This window comes from Myotis daubentonii, chromosome X, assembly GCF_963259705.1.
Source record: "Myotis daubentonii chromosome X, mMyoDau2.1, whole genome shotgun sequence".
NCBI lineage: Eukaryota > Metazoa > Chordata > Mammalia > Chiroptera > Vespertilionidae > Myotis > Myotis daubentonii.
This window is the reverse complement of record NC_081861.1, coordinates 36,448,004-36,463,957: the sequence shown is the minus strand read 5'-3', so window position 1 is coordinate 36,463,957 and position 15,954 is coordinate 36,448,004. Positions and strand designations below refer to the sequence as shown.

Below are 15,954 nucleotides of genomic sequence, written 5' to 3'. Positions count from 1 at the left end.
GGGAGAACTTTTTAAAATGTTTTTTATTGATTTTAGAGAGAGAGAGAAACATCAATCGGCTGCCTATTGCATACCCCTACAAGGGGTCGAGCCCGCAACTCAGGCATGTACCCTGACCAGGAATCAACCAACCATCTCTTGGTGCATGGGTAAACACTCAACCACTGAGCAACACTGGCCAGGCCCTTATCAAGGTTTTAATTGTATTTCCCTGATTGCTAATGATGTTGGGCAGTTTTCATGTGCTAATTGGCCATTTGTATGTCTTCTTTGGAAAAATGTCTGTTCATCTCCTTTGACAGTTTTTAGTTGGGTTATTTGTGTTCTTATTTAAAGAGAAGCCTGATGCATGAAGATTCGTGCAAGAATAGGCCTTCCTTCCCCTGGCTGCTGGCATGCGGTGGGCTTGCTTGGGCAGCCTGTGCAGCGGCAGCAGAGGCGGGGAGGACTGGAGAGGTTGGGTGCACTAGTGCGTTTCACTTTCCCATTGTGCAAGTGGGATGCAGCTGGCCCCCTTTCTCATCCTCTTCCTCCTCCGCCCTCCGCCTCCTGCCTGCCCGCCCTCCCTCCACGCCCATTGCCCATCCCCTCTTGATTTGGCAAGATAGGGAGGAGGGAGATCTGATAATTTGGGTTACTGTATAGGTGGCCTCTTTCATCTATTCAAAACAAAGCTGAGCTGCCTGCCGCTGCTGCCACGGCCGCCACCATTGCCCCTTGACTGGCCCAGAGCTCCCGAGGCGTGTTAACTGCACCAAGCGAGCTCCCATACGTGTACGCGCTCACGAGGCTGCTCCAACGGTAGGGTTTTGTTTACCAGAGCAGCGGGGCAGGGGTGGGGTAGAGGGAGACTCCAGAGCTATGACCTCAGGCACCAGAGAGGTGCCTCTGAGGTGGGAGGCTGGGCCACAGGCTGGGCTGCAAGGATGGTTGACAGGTGGAGCACGGCAGGGAGACCCTGAGGAGGCGTGCTGCCAAGAGGCCTGGAGCGGCCGGGGGGTGGGGGGGGGCACCACCATCTTTGTTGTGTTAATTTGCATACTCGTTCCTGATTGGCCCTGGGGCATCACAGAGTGATGGTCAATTTACATATTTCTTTTTTATTAGATAAGAGTAAGAGTTCTTGATATATTCTAGCTCTTTTCATATATATATGATTTGCAAATATTTTCTTTTCTGTAGATTGTCTTTTCATTCTTATTGGTGTCCTTTAAAGCATACACGTTTCTGATTTTGATGAAGTCCAATTTATATGTTTTTGTTTTTTTTTAATCCTCACCCAAGGATATTTTTCCATTGATTTTTAGAGAGTGGAAGAGAGGGAAAGACAGAGAGAAATATTGATGTGGGAGAAACACATTGATTGGTTGCCTCCTGCACACGCCCCGACTAGGGCCTGGTTCAAGGAGAAGCCTGCAACCAAGGTACATGCCTTTGACCAGAATTGAACCTGGGACCCTTCGGTCTGCAGGCCAATGCTCTATCCACTGAGCCAAACCGGCAAGGGCCATGGTCGGCAAACCATGGCTCGTGAGCCACATGTGGCTCTTTGGCCCCTTGAGTGTGGCTCTTCCACAAAATACCACGTGCGGGTGCGCATGTACAGTGCGATTGAAACTTCGTGGCCCACGTGCAGAAGTCGGTATTTTGTGGAAGAGCCAGTATTTTGTGGAAGCGCCACACTCAAGGGGCCAAAGAGCCGCATGTGGCTCGCGAGCCGCAGTTTGCCGACCACTGAGCTAGGATGATCTGGTGTTTTTTTTGTTGCTTTTGATTTTGATTTCATATCTAAGAAACCATTGCCTAATCCAAAGTCACCTATGTTTTCTTCTAAAAGTTTTTTGGTTTTATCTCTTACATTCAGGTCTTTGATCCATTTTGAGTTAATTTTTATATATAGTATGAAGTCATGGTACATTTAATTCTTTTCCGTGTGGCTATCCTGTTGTCCTTGCTTTTGGTTTTCAGCAAGTTTAGCTTCAGGTACCTGCAGAATATCCAAGTTGGTGAATATTAAAACCTGGAACTCATAGAAATGAGGGTAAAATTGTGGTAGTAGAGTAAGTGTCCAGAGACATTGTAAAAAAGGGAGGAGGGTCAATGGAAGGGAATCATCAATATCTAATCAGGTGGGCAGAAGGGTCCAGCAAAGCAAACTGGAAAAAAAAAGTCAAGAGTTAGTAGAACTAGGAAAGAGTGGTGTCCAGCTGACCTGGATATCTCCACCTAGAAATCTCAAGAGTAGTTTAAATTCAGCATCTCTGAAAACCACTCAGACAAATTCAGCCCTGCTCTATTCCCTCCCTGTGTTAGTTAATAGTATCACAATTCACAGGGTCGATTTGTAATTTGAGTCATTTTAAGTTCTTTGTTTTCCTTAATCTCTCTACATTTAATTAATCACTAGGTGTGATAAATTATACCTTTTTAATATTGTCTAAAATCTACTGATTCTGCCCTGGTTCCTGCCCTTTATCCAGGCTATTGTAGTAGTCTCCTAAATTGTTATTCCCATTATAGCCTCCTGGCAGAATTTTTATCAAACACAAATGTTAAGTTACTTTCCTACCTGAAAAGTATCTTTTGTTACTTACCATGTAATGTTTCTTACAATCAAATCCCTTTATGTCCCAATAAGTATCCACCCCCAAGTTATATTCTGACTTCTATTACCATAGATTAAATTAGAACCTCTTATAAATGTAATCATACAGTATGTAATCGTTTGTCTCTAGTTCATCATTAAGATGATGTTTTACTCCTGTCTATGAGATTCATCCATGTTGCCTGTGGCAGTAGTTTGTCCTTTCTTGCTGTGTGGTATGTGAATATACCACAATGTACTTAGCCATTCTCACCTGATGATGGATATTTGAGTTGTTTCCAGTTTGGAGCTATTATAAATAATGTTGCTATGAATATTCTTTTGTATGTCTTTGGTGGATATACGCATCATTTTTAATGCCCCAGAGTGTAATTGATGAATCAGAGGGCATTAATTTCTCTTTAGCACTTTCTTACATAACCGGTATTCCTACTCTGAGTATCATTAAAGTGAGTTTCTATTTGCTTCCTTGTTTTTACCTAGTTCACCCCCTTTAGCTATAGAAACTAAGTCTGAGAAATAGGAAACTCATACTTTCAAGGTCATAGACTTCCCCGTTTCCCATTATTTTTTCAAAATAATTGCTAGGGACACAGTAAAGACATTTGTTCTTTAAGTGCCTTAACTTAGTTGTTAATGAGTACATCTGATTTGGGAAATGTTTAGTTTTTTTAAGCACTTAACCCTTATCTGTTTTACTTTATCTTGCACTATTTCATCAAGTCTTTAAACAACCTAATCTCACTTCACAGTGATACAAAATACTCACTGCATTTTCAGTTATTGTAAAATTCTGAAAGTGATCCATCAGTGCCTAAATATCTCAGAGTAATCTGGGTTTGCTGGCTTACTTTTGGTATTTTGTCTTGCTTAAATTTTTCTTTTTAACTGTATTTTGTGTTGAGTTGTATTAATGAAAATAATTGTTTAAACTCTGTTCTTTTTGCTCACCAATTTTCATTTCAGATGATAACATCTTTCAAAGTCCTATGATACATGAAGCTATACGAATGGGATTCAGTTTCAGAGACATTAAGAAAAAAATGGAGGAAAAAATTCAGACATCTGGGAGCAACTATAAATCATTGGAAGTTCTGGTTGCAGATTTAGTGAGTGCTCAGAAAGATAGTACAGAAGATGAATCAAGTCAGACTTCATTGCAGAAAGGTATGCCTGGTTAGTTTTAAAAAGCAAGTTACACCTAATAGTACTTCATTTTATATGGTTTTCTGACCCATTCATTTCCCTCCTCTCACATACCCCTTAGAATAAACAATTTTTTGACTTTTTTTTTTGAAAAATGTCAAGGAGCCCTGCCAATGTTGCTCAGTGGTTAAGCATCAACCTATGAACCAGGAGGTCATTGTTCGATTCTCAGTCAAGGCACATGCCCCAGTTTCAGGCTCAGTCCCCAGTGTGGGGTGTATAGGAGGCAGCCAATCAATGATTCTCTCTCATTGATATTTCTCTCCCTTTCCCTTCCTCTCTGAAAGCAATAAATATATTTTTTTAAATGTCAAACACACTCAAAAGTGGAAAGAACAGTATAATGACCCTGATGTACCCATCAACCAGCTTCAGGAATTACCAACACTTTTCTAATTTTGTTTCATTACTTCCCCCAGTGTGGTTTTTTTTGCTTGTTTGTTTGTTTTGTTGTTTGGGGTGTTTTGTGGTTTTTTGGGGGTTTTTTGCTATAGTATTTCAAAGTAAATCCCAGACATTCTATACATTATTCACCTATAAATACTTAAATAAGTATCTAACAGATAAGGATTTTTTTTAATATATATTGTATTGATTTTTCACAGAGAGGAAGGGAGAGGGATAGAGAGTTAGAAACATTGATCATCTGCCTCCTGCACACCCCCTATTGGGGATGTGCCCGCAACCAAGGTGCATGCCCTTAACTGGAATTGAACCTGGGACCGTTCAGTCCGCAGGCCGACGCTCTCTCCACTGAGCCAAACTGGTCAGGGCAAGGATTTTTTTATAATTAATCTTATGTGTTAGTCTGCTTGAACTGATATAACAGAATACCATAGGCAGACAACAGACATTTCTCACAGTTCTGGAGGCTGGGAAGTCCTAGATCTAGGTGCAGGCAGATATGGTTCCTGATGAGGATTTTTTCCAAGCTTGCAAATGGCTGCCTTTTCTTTGTGTCCTCAATGGCTGAGAGCAAACACTCTGGTTTCTATTCCTCTTTATTATATACTAGAGGCCCGGTGCACAACATTCGTGCACTGGGCAAGGTGGAGGGGTCCCTCAGCCTAGCCTGTGCCCTCTCACAGTCTGGGACCCCCAAGGAGTCCTTAGTGCTGCCACAGAGGCGGGAGAGGTTCCCGCCAATGCCGCTGTGCTCGCCAGCCTTGAGCCCAGCTTCTGGCTAAGCGGCACTCCCCCTGTGGGAGCACATTGACCACCAGGGGGCAGCTCCTACATTGAGCGTCTGCCCCCTGGTGGTCAGTGTGCGTCATAGTGACCAGTCATGCAGCTGTTTGGTCGATTTGCATATTTGCTTTTTATTATATAGGACTTTCCTCTTTAACATATTTTTATTGATATCAGAGAGGAGAGGAAGGGAGAGGGAGAGGGAGAGAAAGATGGAAACATCAATGATGAGAATCATTGATTGGCTACCTCCTGCATACCTCACATTGGGGATCCAGCCCCTAACCCGGGCATGTGCCCTGACCAGGAATCCAACTGTGACCTCCTAGTTCATAGGTCAACACTCAACCAATGAGCCACACTGGCCAGGCTATACTCTATTTTACATAAAGAAGAACAAAGGCTAGCTGTTATCATTGTTTGTAGAATAAGTTTATATAGTTGAAACTGGATTTAGAGTGTTCTGCAACTTTTCATATGAGATAAACATATAAAGGGGTCATATTACTAAATAGAGCTTGAATGAATGGCACCTTAATACTGTGCATCATATATAGAAAGTGTATACGCCGAAACTGGTTTGGCTCAGTGGATAGAGCGTCGGCCTGCAGACTGGAGGGTCCCGGGTTCGATTCCAGTCAAGGCCATGTACCTGGGTTGCGGGCACATCCCCAGTGGGAGATGTGCAGGAGGCAGCTAATCAATGTTTCTCTCTCATCGATGTTTCTAGCTCTCTATCTCTCTCCCTTCCTCTCTGTAAAAAATCAATAAAATATATTTTTAAAAAAAAGAAAGTGTATTAAATAATGTAGAAGAGAAGCATATAACTCCTTTCAGGAAAAAAAAAAAGTTTAAAAAAATACAGGTTCCTCCTTTAAGGATGACAGCTATTCTAGTGCTTGCCAGCAGCACTGAAGGTTAAAGAAAAGGTATCAGATTGAATACATTTATTATAATCACTAGAGGCCTGGTGCCGAAAATTCGTGCATGGGTAGGGTCCCTAGGCCTGGCCAGCAATCAGAGCCAATCTGCAGGACGATCGGAGCCCCTTACTAGCACCTGCCTTGGCCAGCCTGGGGCCTGTGGACTGGGGGCAGCTCCTGTGTTGAGCATCTGCCCCCTGGTCATCAGTGCACATCATAGCGACCAGTTGTTCCACCAGTTGTTCTGCTGTTCGGTCGATTTGCATATTAGGCTTTTATTACATAGGATTGTTCTCTAAGCTCTTCACCACTTCTCCCAAAGGATGAGAATTTTTGTAGTACTAAATAAGCCTAAATATTTACTTCATTTTTTACGTTAAAGGCCCTTGTGATCTTTAATTTATTTCAGATGTCTTTGAAACATTACTCAAAGAATTACATGAGTCATAAAACAGTATAACATTAATGATTTTTTAAAAATATATTTTATTGATTTTTTAACAGAGAGGAAGGGAGAGAGATAGAAAGTTAGAAACATCGATGAGAGAGAAACATCGATCAACTGCCTCCTGCACATCTCCCACTGGGGATGTGCCCGCAGCCCAGGTACATGCCCTTGACCGGAATCAAACCTGGGACCTTTCAGTCCGCAAGCCAACGCTCTATCCACTGAGCCAAACCGGTTTCGGCAATGATTTTTAAAATTATATCAGTTGATGTAAAATATCCAGCAGAAAGCTAAGACTCTTTTCCTAAAGATGCATTTATTTAAAATATGGAATAGCTCCACTTGCCTTAGCCATGGTAAAATAAATCATTTACTTTGTTATCTTTCTACTGCAGTAGAAATACAAGTGATTGTGTCACTTTTCTCTGTATCTTAACCACAACTCAAGGTATTTAAGTTTGAGAGTAAGTTGTTAGTTTTTATGTCTCAAGTTGTTGTCTGCAACAGAAGGATTTTGTAGGTTGCAATAGGAAGAGAGCAGTGGGTTCTTATTATCACAGAGACTACAAGCTAGGATGGTGAGAGAAGGAAGGTCTAAGCAATGGCAGCTCTTAGGGGCAGGGATTGCAATTTATTGGTTGACTTCTCTCCTTAGTCTCACTAAATTGAGAGGCAGGTAATTGATACTGGCTATTTTCTTATGCTAGGGTTGCTGCCTATTTCTCCTCCCAAAGGCTGGTGAAGAAAAACTGGCACTAAGAATCTTTTCATTCTAGCCTGGCCAGTGTGACTCAGTGGTTGAGTATCGACCCGTGATCCAAGAGGTTTCTGGTTCAATTCCTGGTCAGAGCATATGTCTGGGTTGCAGGCTCAATCAGCTGCAGGGGTCGTGCAGGAGGCAGCCAATCGATGTTTCTCTCTCATCAAATGTTTTAAGTCATTTAAAAATGTGTTTTTTAATTCTATACAGAATAGCAGGTGGGCCTAATTGAAGTAAAACAGGTAAAATTTTTTTTAGAAAAACTACAGTGCTACTGTTGCTTACTGAGAAGCCCTAGATCAGCAGTTCTCAACCTGTGGGTCGAGACCCCTTTGGTGGTCTAACAGCCCTTTCACAGGGGTCACCTAAGACCATCCTGCATATCAGATATTTACATTACGATACATAACAGTAGCAACATTACAGTTATGAAATAGCAACGAAAATAATTTTATGGTTGGGTCACAACATGAGGAACTGTATTTAAAGGGCCAGAAGGTTGAGAACCATTGTCTTAGATTGAATACTAGATTTTATCCCAGTGCCTGTGTGACAGAAAAAGCCCCAGTAAGTAGTCTTCTAAAAATAGCATCAGCCCTAGCTGGTTTGGCTAACTGAATAGAGCCATAAGCCTGAGGCCTGAAGGGTTCCAGGCTCGATCCCCAGTAGGAGGCATGCAGAAGGCTGCTGATCAGTGATTCTCTCTCATCATTGATGTTTCTATCTCTTCTCCCTTCCTCTCTCTGAAATCAATAAAAATATTTTTAAAAGATTTTTAAAAATAAAAATAATTACATAGTATGATATATAGTCCTTTACTTTGTCCTGGCCGGTGGTGCTCAGTGGTTAAGCATTGACCTATGAACCAGGAGGTCACAGTTAGATTTTAGGTCAGGGCACATGCCCAGATTGTGAGCTCAATCCCCAGGAGGGGGTATGCAGGAGGCAGACAATCAAATGATTCTCTCTCATCATTGATGTTTCTATCTTTCCCTCTCCTTTCCTCTCTGAAATGAATAAAAATTTAGTTTTTAAAAATTACCCTATGTTTGAGCCTATAGTTTTGATTATGCCCAGATAGTTGCCTTTGAAGAAAAAGTAGATTAAATAATCCTTTCTTAACCTTTTTAAAGCATAAATCTCAACATATCGCTCTCCAAGTTAAAACCTTCACTGGCTCCCAGGGCCCTGAGGATCAAGTTAAAACTCCTTTACATGGGTTGCCAAATATTTCAGAATCAGGCTCCTCCTAACCTTCTATAGCCTTATTTCATGCTATTTCCTCTTCAAATTCTATTCCCAAGCCTCACCTGTGGACTTGTAGGCCCTGTTCTGTCTCTTCCTTAGAGCCTACTTATGTCATTCTTCTACCTAGAACACCCTTCTTCCACTACCCCTGTCCCCCAAGGCCTCTCCCTCTCCTCAGTTTATTCCTACTCATCCTTTAGGACTCAGTTTAGGTATACTTTCCTCCAGGAGGCCTTCTCTTTATGTGTTCAAACATGTACCCACCCTTCCTGTGTTCTTCATAACACATTGTAACTACTTTTATCATCAACTGTACTATAATTTCATGTTTACTTGGGTTCCTTACTTGTCTGTGAATGATCGGGGACCCGAGGTCTGTATATATAATTGTTGTATCTCTAGTGCCTAGAACCTAATTAAGTGTTCAGTAACTGTTGAATAAAATTAAACCACTATTTCCAAAACTTGTTTTCATAATAGTGTTCTCCACTATTGTTAAAAGGGATGCCATGAAAAAGGAGCTCTATAGTTAAGTAGGGAAATGCATTATGAATTTCTAAGAGGGGACAAAAACTATATTATACTTCTCTGAACTTGATAGCAGTGGTTTCCAAATGCGAGTAGGTTCAACCCCAAAATTTTTAGATTCAGTGAATGGAGCCTAGAAATCTATTGTTACAAATGCTTCAAGTGATTCTCATGCGAAGCAAGATTTGGAAATGATGGTATACAATGATTACAAAGATTATTAAAGTATGTAATGCATTTGGAATAGTGCCTAGCACATGGTAATAACTGCTATATTACTGTTAACTGCTGCTATTGTTAATTGTAGTTACATAACACCACAAAACACATTTTTGTGGCATATGTGTTAACATTTCACAAAACCTGGTTTGGGAAAGGCTGAATTAAGCAAAAACTTCAATACCACTCATATGCTGATGACACCCAACTTCTATCTCTAATGCTGACTTTTGACCTCAAGATTTGACTCCCCATTGGCCTACTAGACATTTTATATAGATGTACTAGACACCTCAAAAATAGCTTGAAAATCCCAAACCTGTACCTTCTCCTGTATTTCCTATTGGCATCATCATCCTCTTGTAAGCCACACGAGAAGTCTTGAAATCAACTATATTTCTTCTTTCTTCCTCATCCCTCACCTCTAGGCAGTCACCAAATCCTACTTGTCCCACTTCAGAAGTACCCCCTCAAAGCCATCCCTCCATTTCTGGAATAAGCCATGCCCTTTCATTTAAAAAAAAAAAATATATATATATATATATATATATATATGGTTTTATTTATCTGAGAGGGAGAAAGAGATAGAAACATCAATGATGAGAGAGAACCGTGACCTCCTGGTTCATAGGTCAACACTCAACCACTGAGCCACGCGGCACCATGCCCTTTCTATACTTTTGCGTAACCCTTGCTTCTCTGCCTGGCAAATTGCTGGTCATGTTAAATGTCATTCCTCTACTTTCCACTCCCCCTCCCAGCAGCTGCTAACCCGTGAAACTTTCCCCAGTTAGTCTGAATAGAAGAACTTGTTCTCTCATCTTGTCCCCGAGCACTTTGTAGATAACTTTATTATAGCACTTATCACTTTGTCCTTTGTGCTTACCTTTACTTCCTCCACTCATGTCCTTCTCTCCTACTAGCATTCAAGCTACTTAAGAGCAAGCAGATGCCATGTGTGAGTCATCCTATCTCCTAACTTGATTAGTACCTGGCACATAGTAGGGGTTCAAATTGTTTCAATGAATTTAAACGACTAAGAATGTCTATAATTAACTCATTTCTTTTCTTTTTTGCGCAGAGATTAGTGCTGAAGAGCAGCTAAGGCTCCTGCAAGAGGAGAAGCTTTGCAAAATCTGTATGGATAGAAATATTGCTGTAGCGTTTATTCCTTGTGGACATCTGGTCACTTGTAAACAATGTGCTGAAGCAGTTGATAAATGTCCTATGTGCTACACAGTCATTACTTTCAAGCAAAAAATTTTTATGTCTTAATCTCACTACAGTAGCTATGTTATATTCTTATTACTCTGATTGAATGTGTGATGTGAACCAAATTTAAATAATCAGCATTGAACTCCATTAGCATTTGCTACCAAGAAGAAAAATGTAAAACTGCAGTGTTGTAATTGGCAATCTAAAATTTGAATTTCTGGATTTTTCATAATATTAGCTATATTATCTATTTTTTTTCTATTGAAACCCTAGGAGCCATCATATTATAACTGATCACAATGTGTATTTATAGTGCACTGACTTGGCTTCTAAGTGTAAGTGAATTAATCAACTGAATTTTTCATTCTTTTTCAAATAGGCTTAACATTATATGTAAACGTGGAGATTAGAGTTAATCTCCCCAATCACATAATTTGTTTTGTGTGAAAAGGGAATGAACTGTTCCACACTGGTGGAAAGATAGGTTATTTTTAGATGTTAGTCTTTGTGTTGTAGATTTTGTCTATTTTAAAATTATACATACATGGGTGGATGATTTTTAAAATATGATTTTGTCATTGTTAAAAGGGTATTTAAATGATAGCATGCCATCTAGCCTACGTGTATTGACATGGAAAAATGTCAAAGCTATAAATGTAAAATGCAAGTGGCAAAACACTGTGTATCAAATGAGCCAAATGAAGGTTGTATACGTTTTGTATGTGTATAGAACAAAAGATTTGGAAAGATGCACCAAACTGTTAAATATGGTTTCTCTTAAGGGGGGTGGGGGGTGGATCCAGAGGGGCTTTACCGGGGCCTTTCACTTTCTACTTTTTTTATTTTGTTCTGTTTGAGTTTTTGTAAGTATATGTTACTTTTGTAATCAATTTTTAGAAAGTATTTTATGATTTAAAGGCTTAGGCATGTTCAAACACCTGCAAAACTACTTATTGCTCAGCTTTAGTTTTTCTAATCCAAGAAGACAGGGCAGTTAACCTTTTTGGTACCAATGTGAAATTTAAATGTCTTTATGTTTGTCCTGCTTTGTGGATGAAAAATCTTTCTGAGTGGTAGTTTTCTGACAGGTAGATCATGTCTTCTTCTCTTGTTTCAAAATAAATATTCCTGATTTTGTAAAATGAAATATAAAATATGTGTCAGATCTTCCAATTAATTAGTAAGGATTCATCCTTAATCCTTGCTAGTTTAAGCCTGCCTAAGTCACTTTACTAAAAGATCTTTGTTAACCCAGTATTTTAAACATCTGTCAGCTTATGTAGGTAAAAGTAGAAGCATGTTTGTATATTGCTTGTAGTTGTAGTGAAGGCTTTCCATGTTGAGATTCTCATATCATTTTGTATTGTAAAGTTTCATGTGAGTTTTTACCGTTAGGGTGATTAAGATGTATATAGGATAAAATGTCAAGTCTTTCCTCTACCTAACTTTTTATTTTCTTGACTAGTAATAGTAGTAGATAATTCTGAAATACATGTTCTCTTAAGATCCTTAAAAACCTCTTAGAAATTATAAAATATGGACAAGGAAAGAAGAACAGTTGTTTAAATATTAAAGATAAAATAAAACTTGAATAAGAATCAATATAGATAAAAAACAAAAGTTTTAAAATGCTTCATAGAACACCCAAACTTTATATTACAAGATTCTCACAACAACCTGCTGTAGAGGTGAATGAGACATTTAACTACAGAGAAAAGTTGGAGAGTAAAACTTTTAAAAATTATAGTTGTATTTTCTAAGAGAAAGTATCTTCATTTTCCTCTAACCTCTGTTGATTATTACTTTTAGTGATATTCATTTTTAAATTGCACTACAAATTTAAATGAGAATTTAAAAAAATAATGACTCTCCTCATTTTATTTTACTATTAGTTATATAGTCATTAAATTTTACATGTGTAGTCTAAGATTTATATTTAAATTACAAGGGGAGGAAAGTGTTAAAATTTGTAAACTGTGCTTTCAGGACATATCTGCTCCAAGTCAAGTAATTAGTTCAATCTAGTTATTGGCCAAGGATTGAATTGTTTTAACATAAGGCTTTTCCTGTTCTGGGAGCCTCAGTCCATTAAAACTCTTCTTTTAAAACTTGTGTGTTTAGAATTAAGCAAGACCTTTTATTTCCCCGTGAGTTGTGAAATTTAATGCATGAAGCTGATGTGACTAACAAGTTTATTTTAAGAATTGTTTAGAAATGCAGTTGCTTCAGGTTCTTAAATCACTCAGCACTCCACCTTCTCATCAAAATTTTTTAAGACTTATCAATGTTTGTCTGTGTTCACACTATAAAAAGCACTGGATCCTTCCCATCTAATTGTGCAAAAAATGATCACTTGCAAGGTCAAAAATATAACTGGATCCAAATCTCTGCTTCCCCCTTTCCCAGAATAGTTCTCAGTATCTACATGTAGACATTCCTTTTCTGTATGAATTTCTTGCTAAGATTTCCAATTAGTGACCACCAATTTACTACTTGTGGTCATATGAAGAGTCAAGTTTTGTAATAGTTACCTTTGTTTGTAATAATTTGGTATGCTGATCAAAAGCCTTGTCTTAATTTTTAAGAAATGGCTTTAGTGTTTATAAATTCCAGTTTATTAATTAATGGCTTTGCCTTAAAGGTATTGCCTTTCTTGCTAGATTTGTTTTTTTGTGTGTGGTTTTGCTTTTTTTCCCTTTGGTTAGGGTCTAAGATGGGGTAGGGTGGTTGTAGTGAGTGTGCATAATGTGACCCTGCATATTATGATCTTTTCTTGTTTTTCTTCTTATAATACTTAAATTTTGGTAGTTGTTTTCTCTTGTTTTCATTTTAGTGAATAAAATTGTTATTTTGAACTCTTTGAACTCTGAATGGGAGACTACCACCACAGCATTAGTTGCATGTATTGTACCCTTTAGATCCAAATCATTGTTTTATTTCCTGATTACTCAAGTGTTGCGTATGGGAGAAGGCAGTTGAAGGGTGGGAGAAATTGGATTGGTTGTGTATCATTTCCATTAGAGAAATAAAATGAGAGAGAATATTTGACAGATGTAGTTATTTTTAGTGAAATCTTTTTAAAAAAAAGAGGTTGTCATTTCTTCATCTGTGAAAATGAGAATAATGCCTAACTTATAGTTATGAGAGTTCAAGGAGATCAGGTATGTAAAATACCTGCTATAAATGTTAATTCCCTTCCTAATGCTGTTACCCTCCTGGTTTGCCTTTGACTCTGGAAATTTGAGCTAAAAGTTAGGTGATAACTCTTCAGTGACTCTTACTTCTTTGTTGTTTCTCATAGTTAAGATGTAAATTACAATAAAACAATAGGTCAAGTCCTTAAAATATTTACATTTCTTTTTTAAAAACTTGAAAATTTATCAAATTTAGGTGAACTTTCCTAATAGGAACAATTGGCTAATTCCCACCTTCATAATCAGTTTCAATTTGACCCATATACAGTACTTAGCACAATGTGAATTTCATTTGCAGCGGAATAGAATTATAGGGGTCAAAGTTAGAAGTGACCTTGAGAGTATCTAATTCTTCCCCCTCATTTTACAGATGAGGTAGTAGAGGCTCAAAGGTGAAGTGATTTGTTCCAAGTTGTATAGCTCATTAGTGGTAGCCCAGACTGGGACATAATTTGAAGGTGAAAAACTTCAAGCTACCTTTCCTGGAAGGTATCAAAAGTTTATTTTTTCAACTATTCTTTCTTCTATACCATAACTTTTGTCACTACATATTAAATGACACTTTAATACAATAGGACAATCTTAAATACCTATATCTTCAAATTGTACAATACTACATTAATGTTTGGGTGGTAAGATTCTATTTTGAAGTCTAAAGTTTGCAGATTGTGTATAGTATATTTTGTCATTTTGTCTATACTTAGTTACAAATTTGTGTTTTTTATTTGATGTAACAAAGGCTTTTATGTAATTTTTGTTAGAAGAGTTTGCATTTTTTTTTGTTACTGTTATACTTTATCTAACCTGAGAGAATGGCTGATTATTATGTCATTGTATTAGTGTTGTGAATAATCGTGTGAAATGTTTTGAAATAGAGTACTATATTTGTGAGTATGGCTTCTTTCCCATATAGTAGAAACCTTTCCATCAGTATGGAAAACTAAAAACATTACTTTCCACTGCATAATCTGGCAGTCATAGATTAAAGCTTATTTTTCTGTGAATAAAATGTATTCAATAAAGTACTATTCTTTAAAATGATCTTATTACTTTGTATATGTTGTACTTTCTCAGAAAAAAAGAAAACAGCCCTTTTAAAAATACTAAAATATAACCTAAATACACCTTATGCCATTGTGCTAGGCATTAAGGTACACAGCAAGTCATCATTTAAAAAGAGAGACATCCATTTTCACATTAATTTATAGAATTCTATAAATGCATGAAAAGTCGGGGGTTTTTTATTTTATATTGCTTTCAGAGGAAGGGAGAGGGGGAGAGAGAGATAGAAGCATAAATGATGACAGGGAATCATTGATTGGCTGCCGGCTGCCTCCTGGATCCCCCCCCCCCCCGCCCCGCCCCACTTGGGACCTAGCCTGTAACCCAGACATGTGCCCTTGGCTGGAATCGAACCTGGGACCCCTCAGTCCACAGGCCAATACTCCATCCACTGAGCCAAACCTGCTAGGGCAAAACGTCAGTTTTTAAAATATAAAAATATGAACCATATTAACACTGCCCTCCCCACAAAGATTGGCCTGGTTGTCCCAAGAGATAGTATAGTCACTGTAACAAAGCTTAAACAAACAAGGGGCCTAAAAGCCACTGCCCCTTTGAAGCAGGTGGCAAAGAAGGATTTTTGTGAGTCTGTAGAGTCAGTGACCCAGAGTTTCATAAGCTGTAAGCAATATGATGGGATAAAAAGGGAGGGAATAAAGAATCCTTAAAGCCCTAACCAGTTTGGCTCAGTGGATAGAGCATCAGCCTGCGGACTCAAGGGTCCCAGGTTCGATTCTGGTCAAGGGCATGTACTTTGGTTGCGGGCACATCCCCAGCAGGGAGTGTGCAGGAGGCAGCTGATTGATGTTTCTCTCTCATTGATGTTTCCAACTCTCTATCCCTCTCCCTTCCTCTCTGTAAAAAATCAATAAAATATATTTAAAAAAAAAAAAAAGAATCCTTAAAGGCAGAGAGTTTAAAAGTAGGTATTTCAACTGGCTATTTCTCCTACCCAGTCCTGCCCAAAATGGAGTCCTAAATTAACAGTTGTATTTCAGGCCTAGTCTATTACAAGGACTATTGAGTCCTTGACTATGTTATCTGAGATGACCATAATAATATTTTTAATTGATTTTAGAGAGAAAGATTGACTTGGTGTTCCATGTATTTATACATTCATTGGTTTTTATGTGCCCTGACTAGGGATTGAACCCATAACCTTGGCATATCAGGATGATGCTCTGACCAACTGAGCTACCTGGGCCATAAGAACCTTTTTTAAATGCAGTCCACATTTTTTCTTACATGTCAACTATACTTTCAGTGAATATCAATGAAGATGTGAATTTTGAAAGCTTTTTCTTACAGAAATTTTCAAACTGACACGAAAGTATAATGAACTACATGATAACTCGTCA

The 15,954-nt window shown here is 38.4% G+C and overlaps 1 protein-coding gene across 5 annotated transcripts in view; it reads left to right on the top strand.

Annotated features, from left to right (window-relative positions):
• Positions 1-14,575, top strand: part of XIAP (X-linked inhibitor of apoptosis) — a 48,790-nt gene extending 34,215 nt beyond the window's left edge. For all 5 annotated transcript variants that reach the window (XM_059679494.1, XM_059679495.1, XM_059679496.1 and 2 more), the window contains 2 exons: positions 3,572-3,772; positions 10,207-14,575. In XM_059679494.1, coding sequence (XP_059535477.1) covers positions 3,572-3,772; positions 10,207-10,400 — 395 coding nt within the window. In that variant the 3' untranslated portion in view covers positions 10,401-14,575. The remainder of the gene's footprint in view (positions 1-3,571; positions 3,773-10,206) is intronic.
• Positions 14,576-15,954: the final 1,379 nt, after the last annotated feature.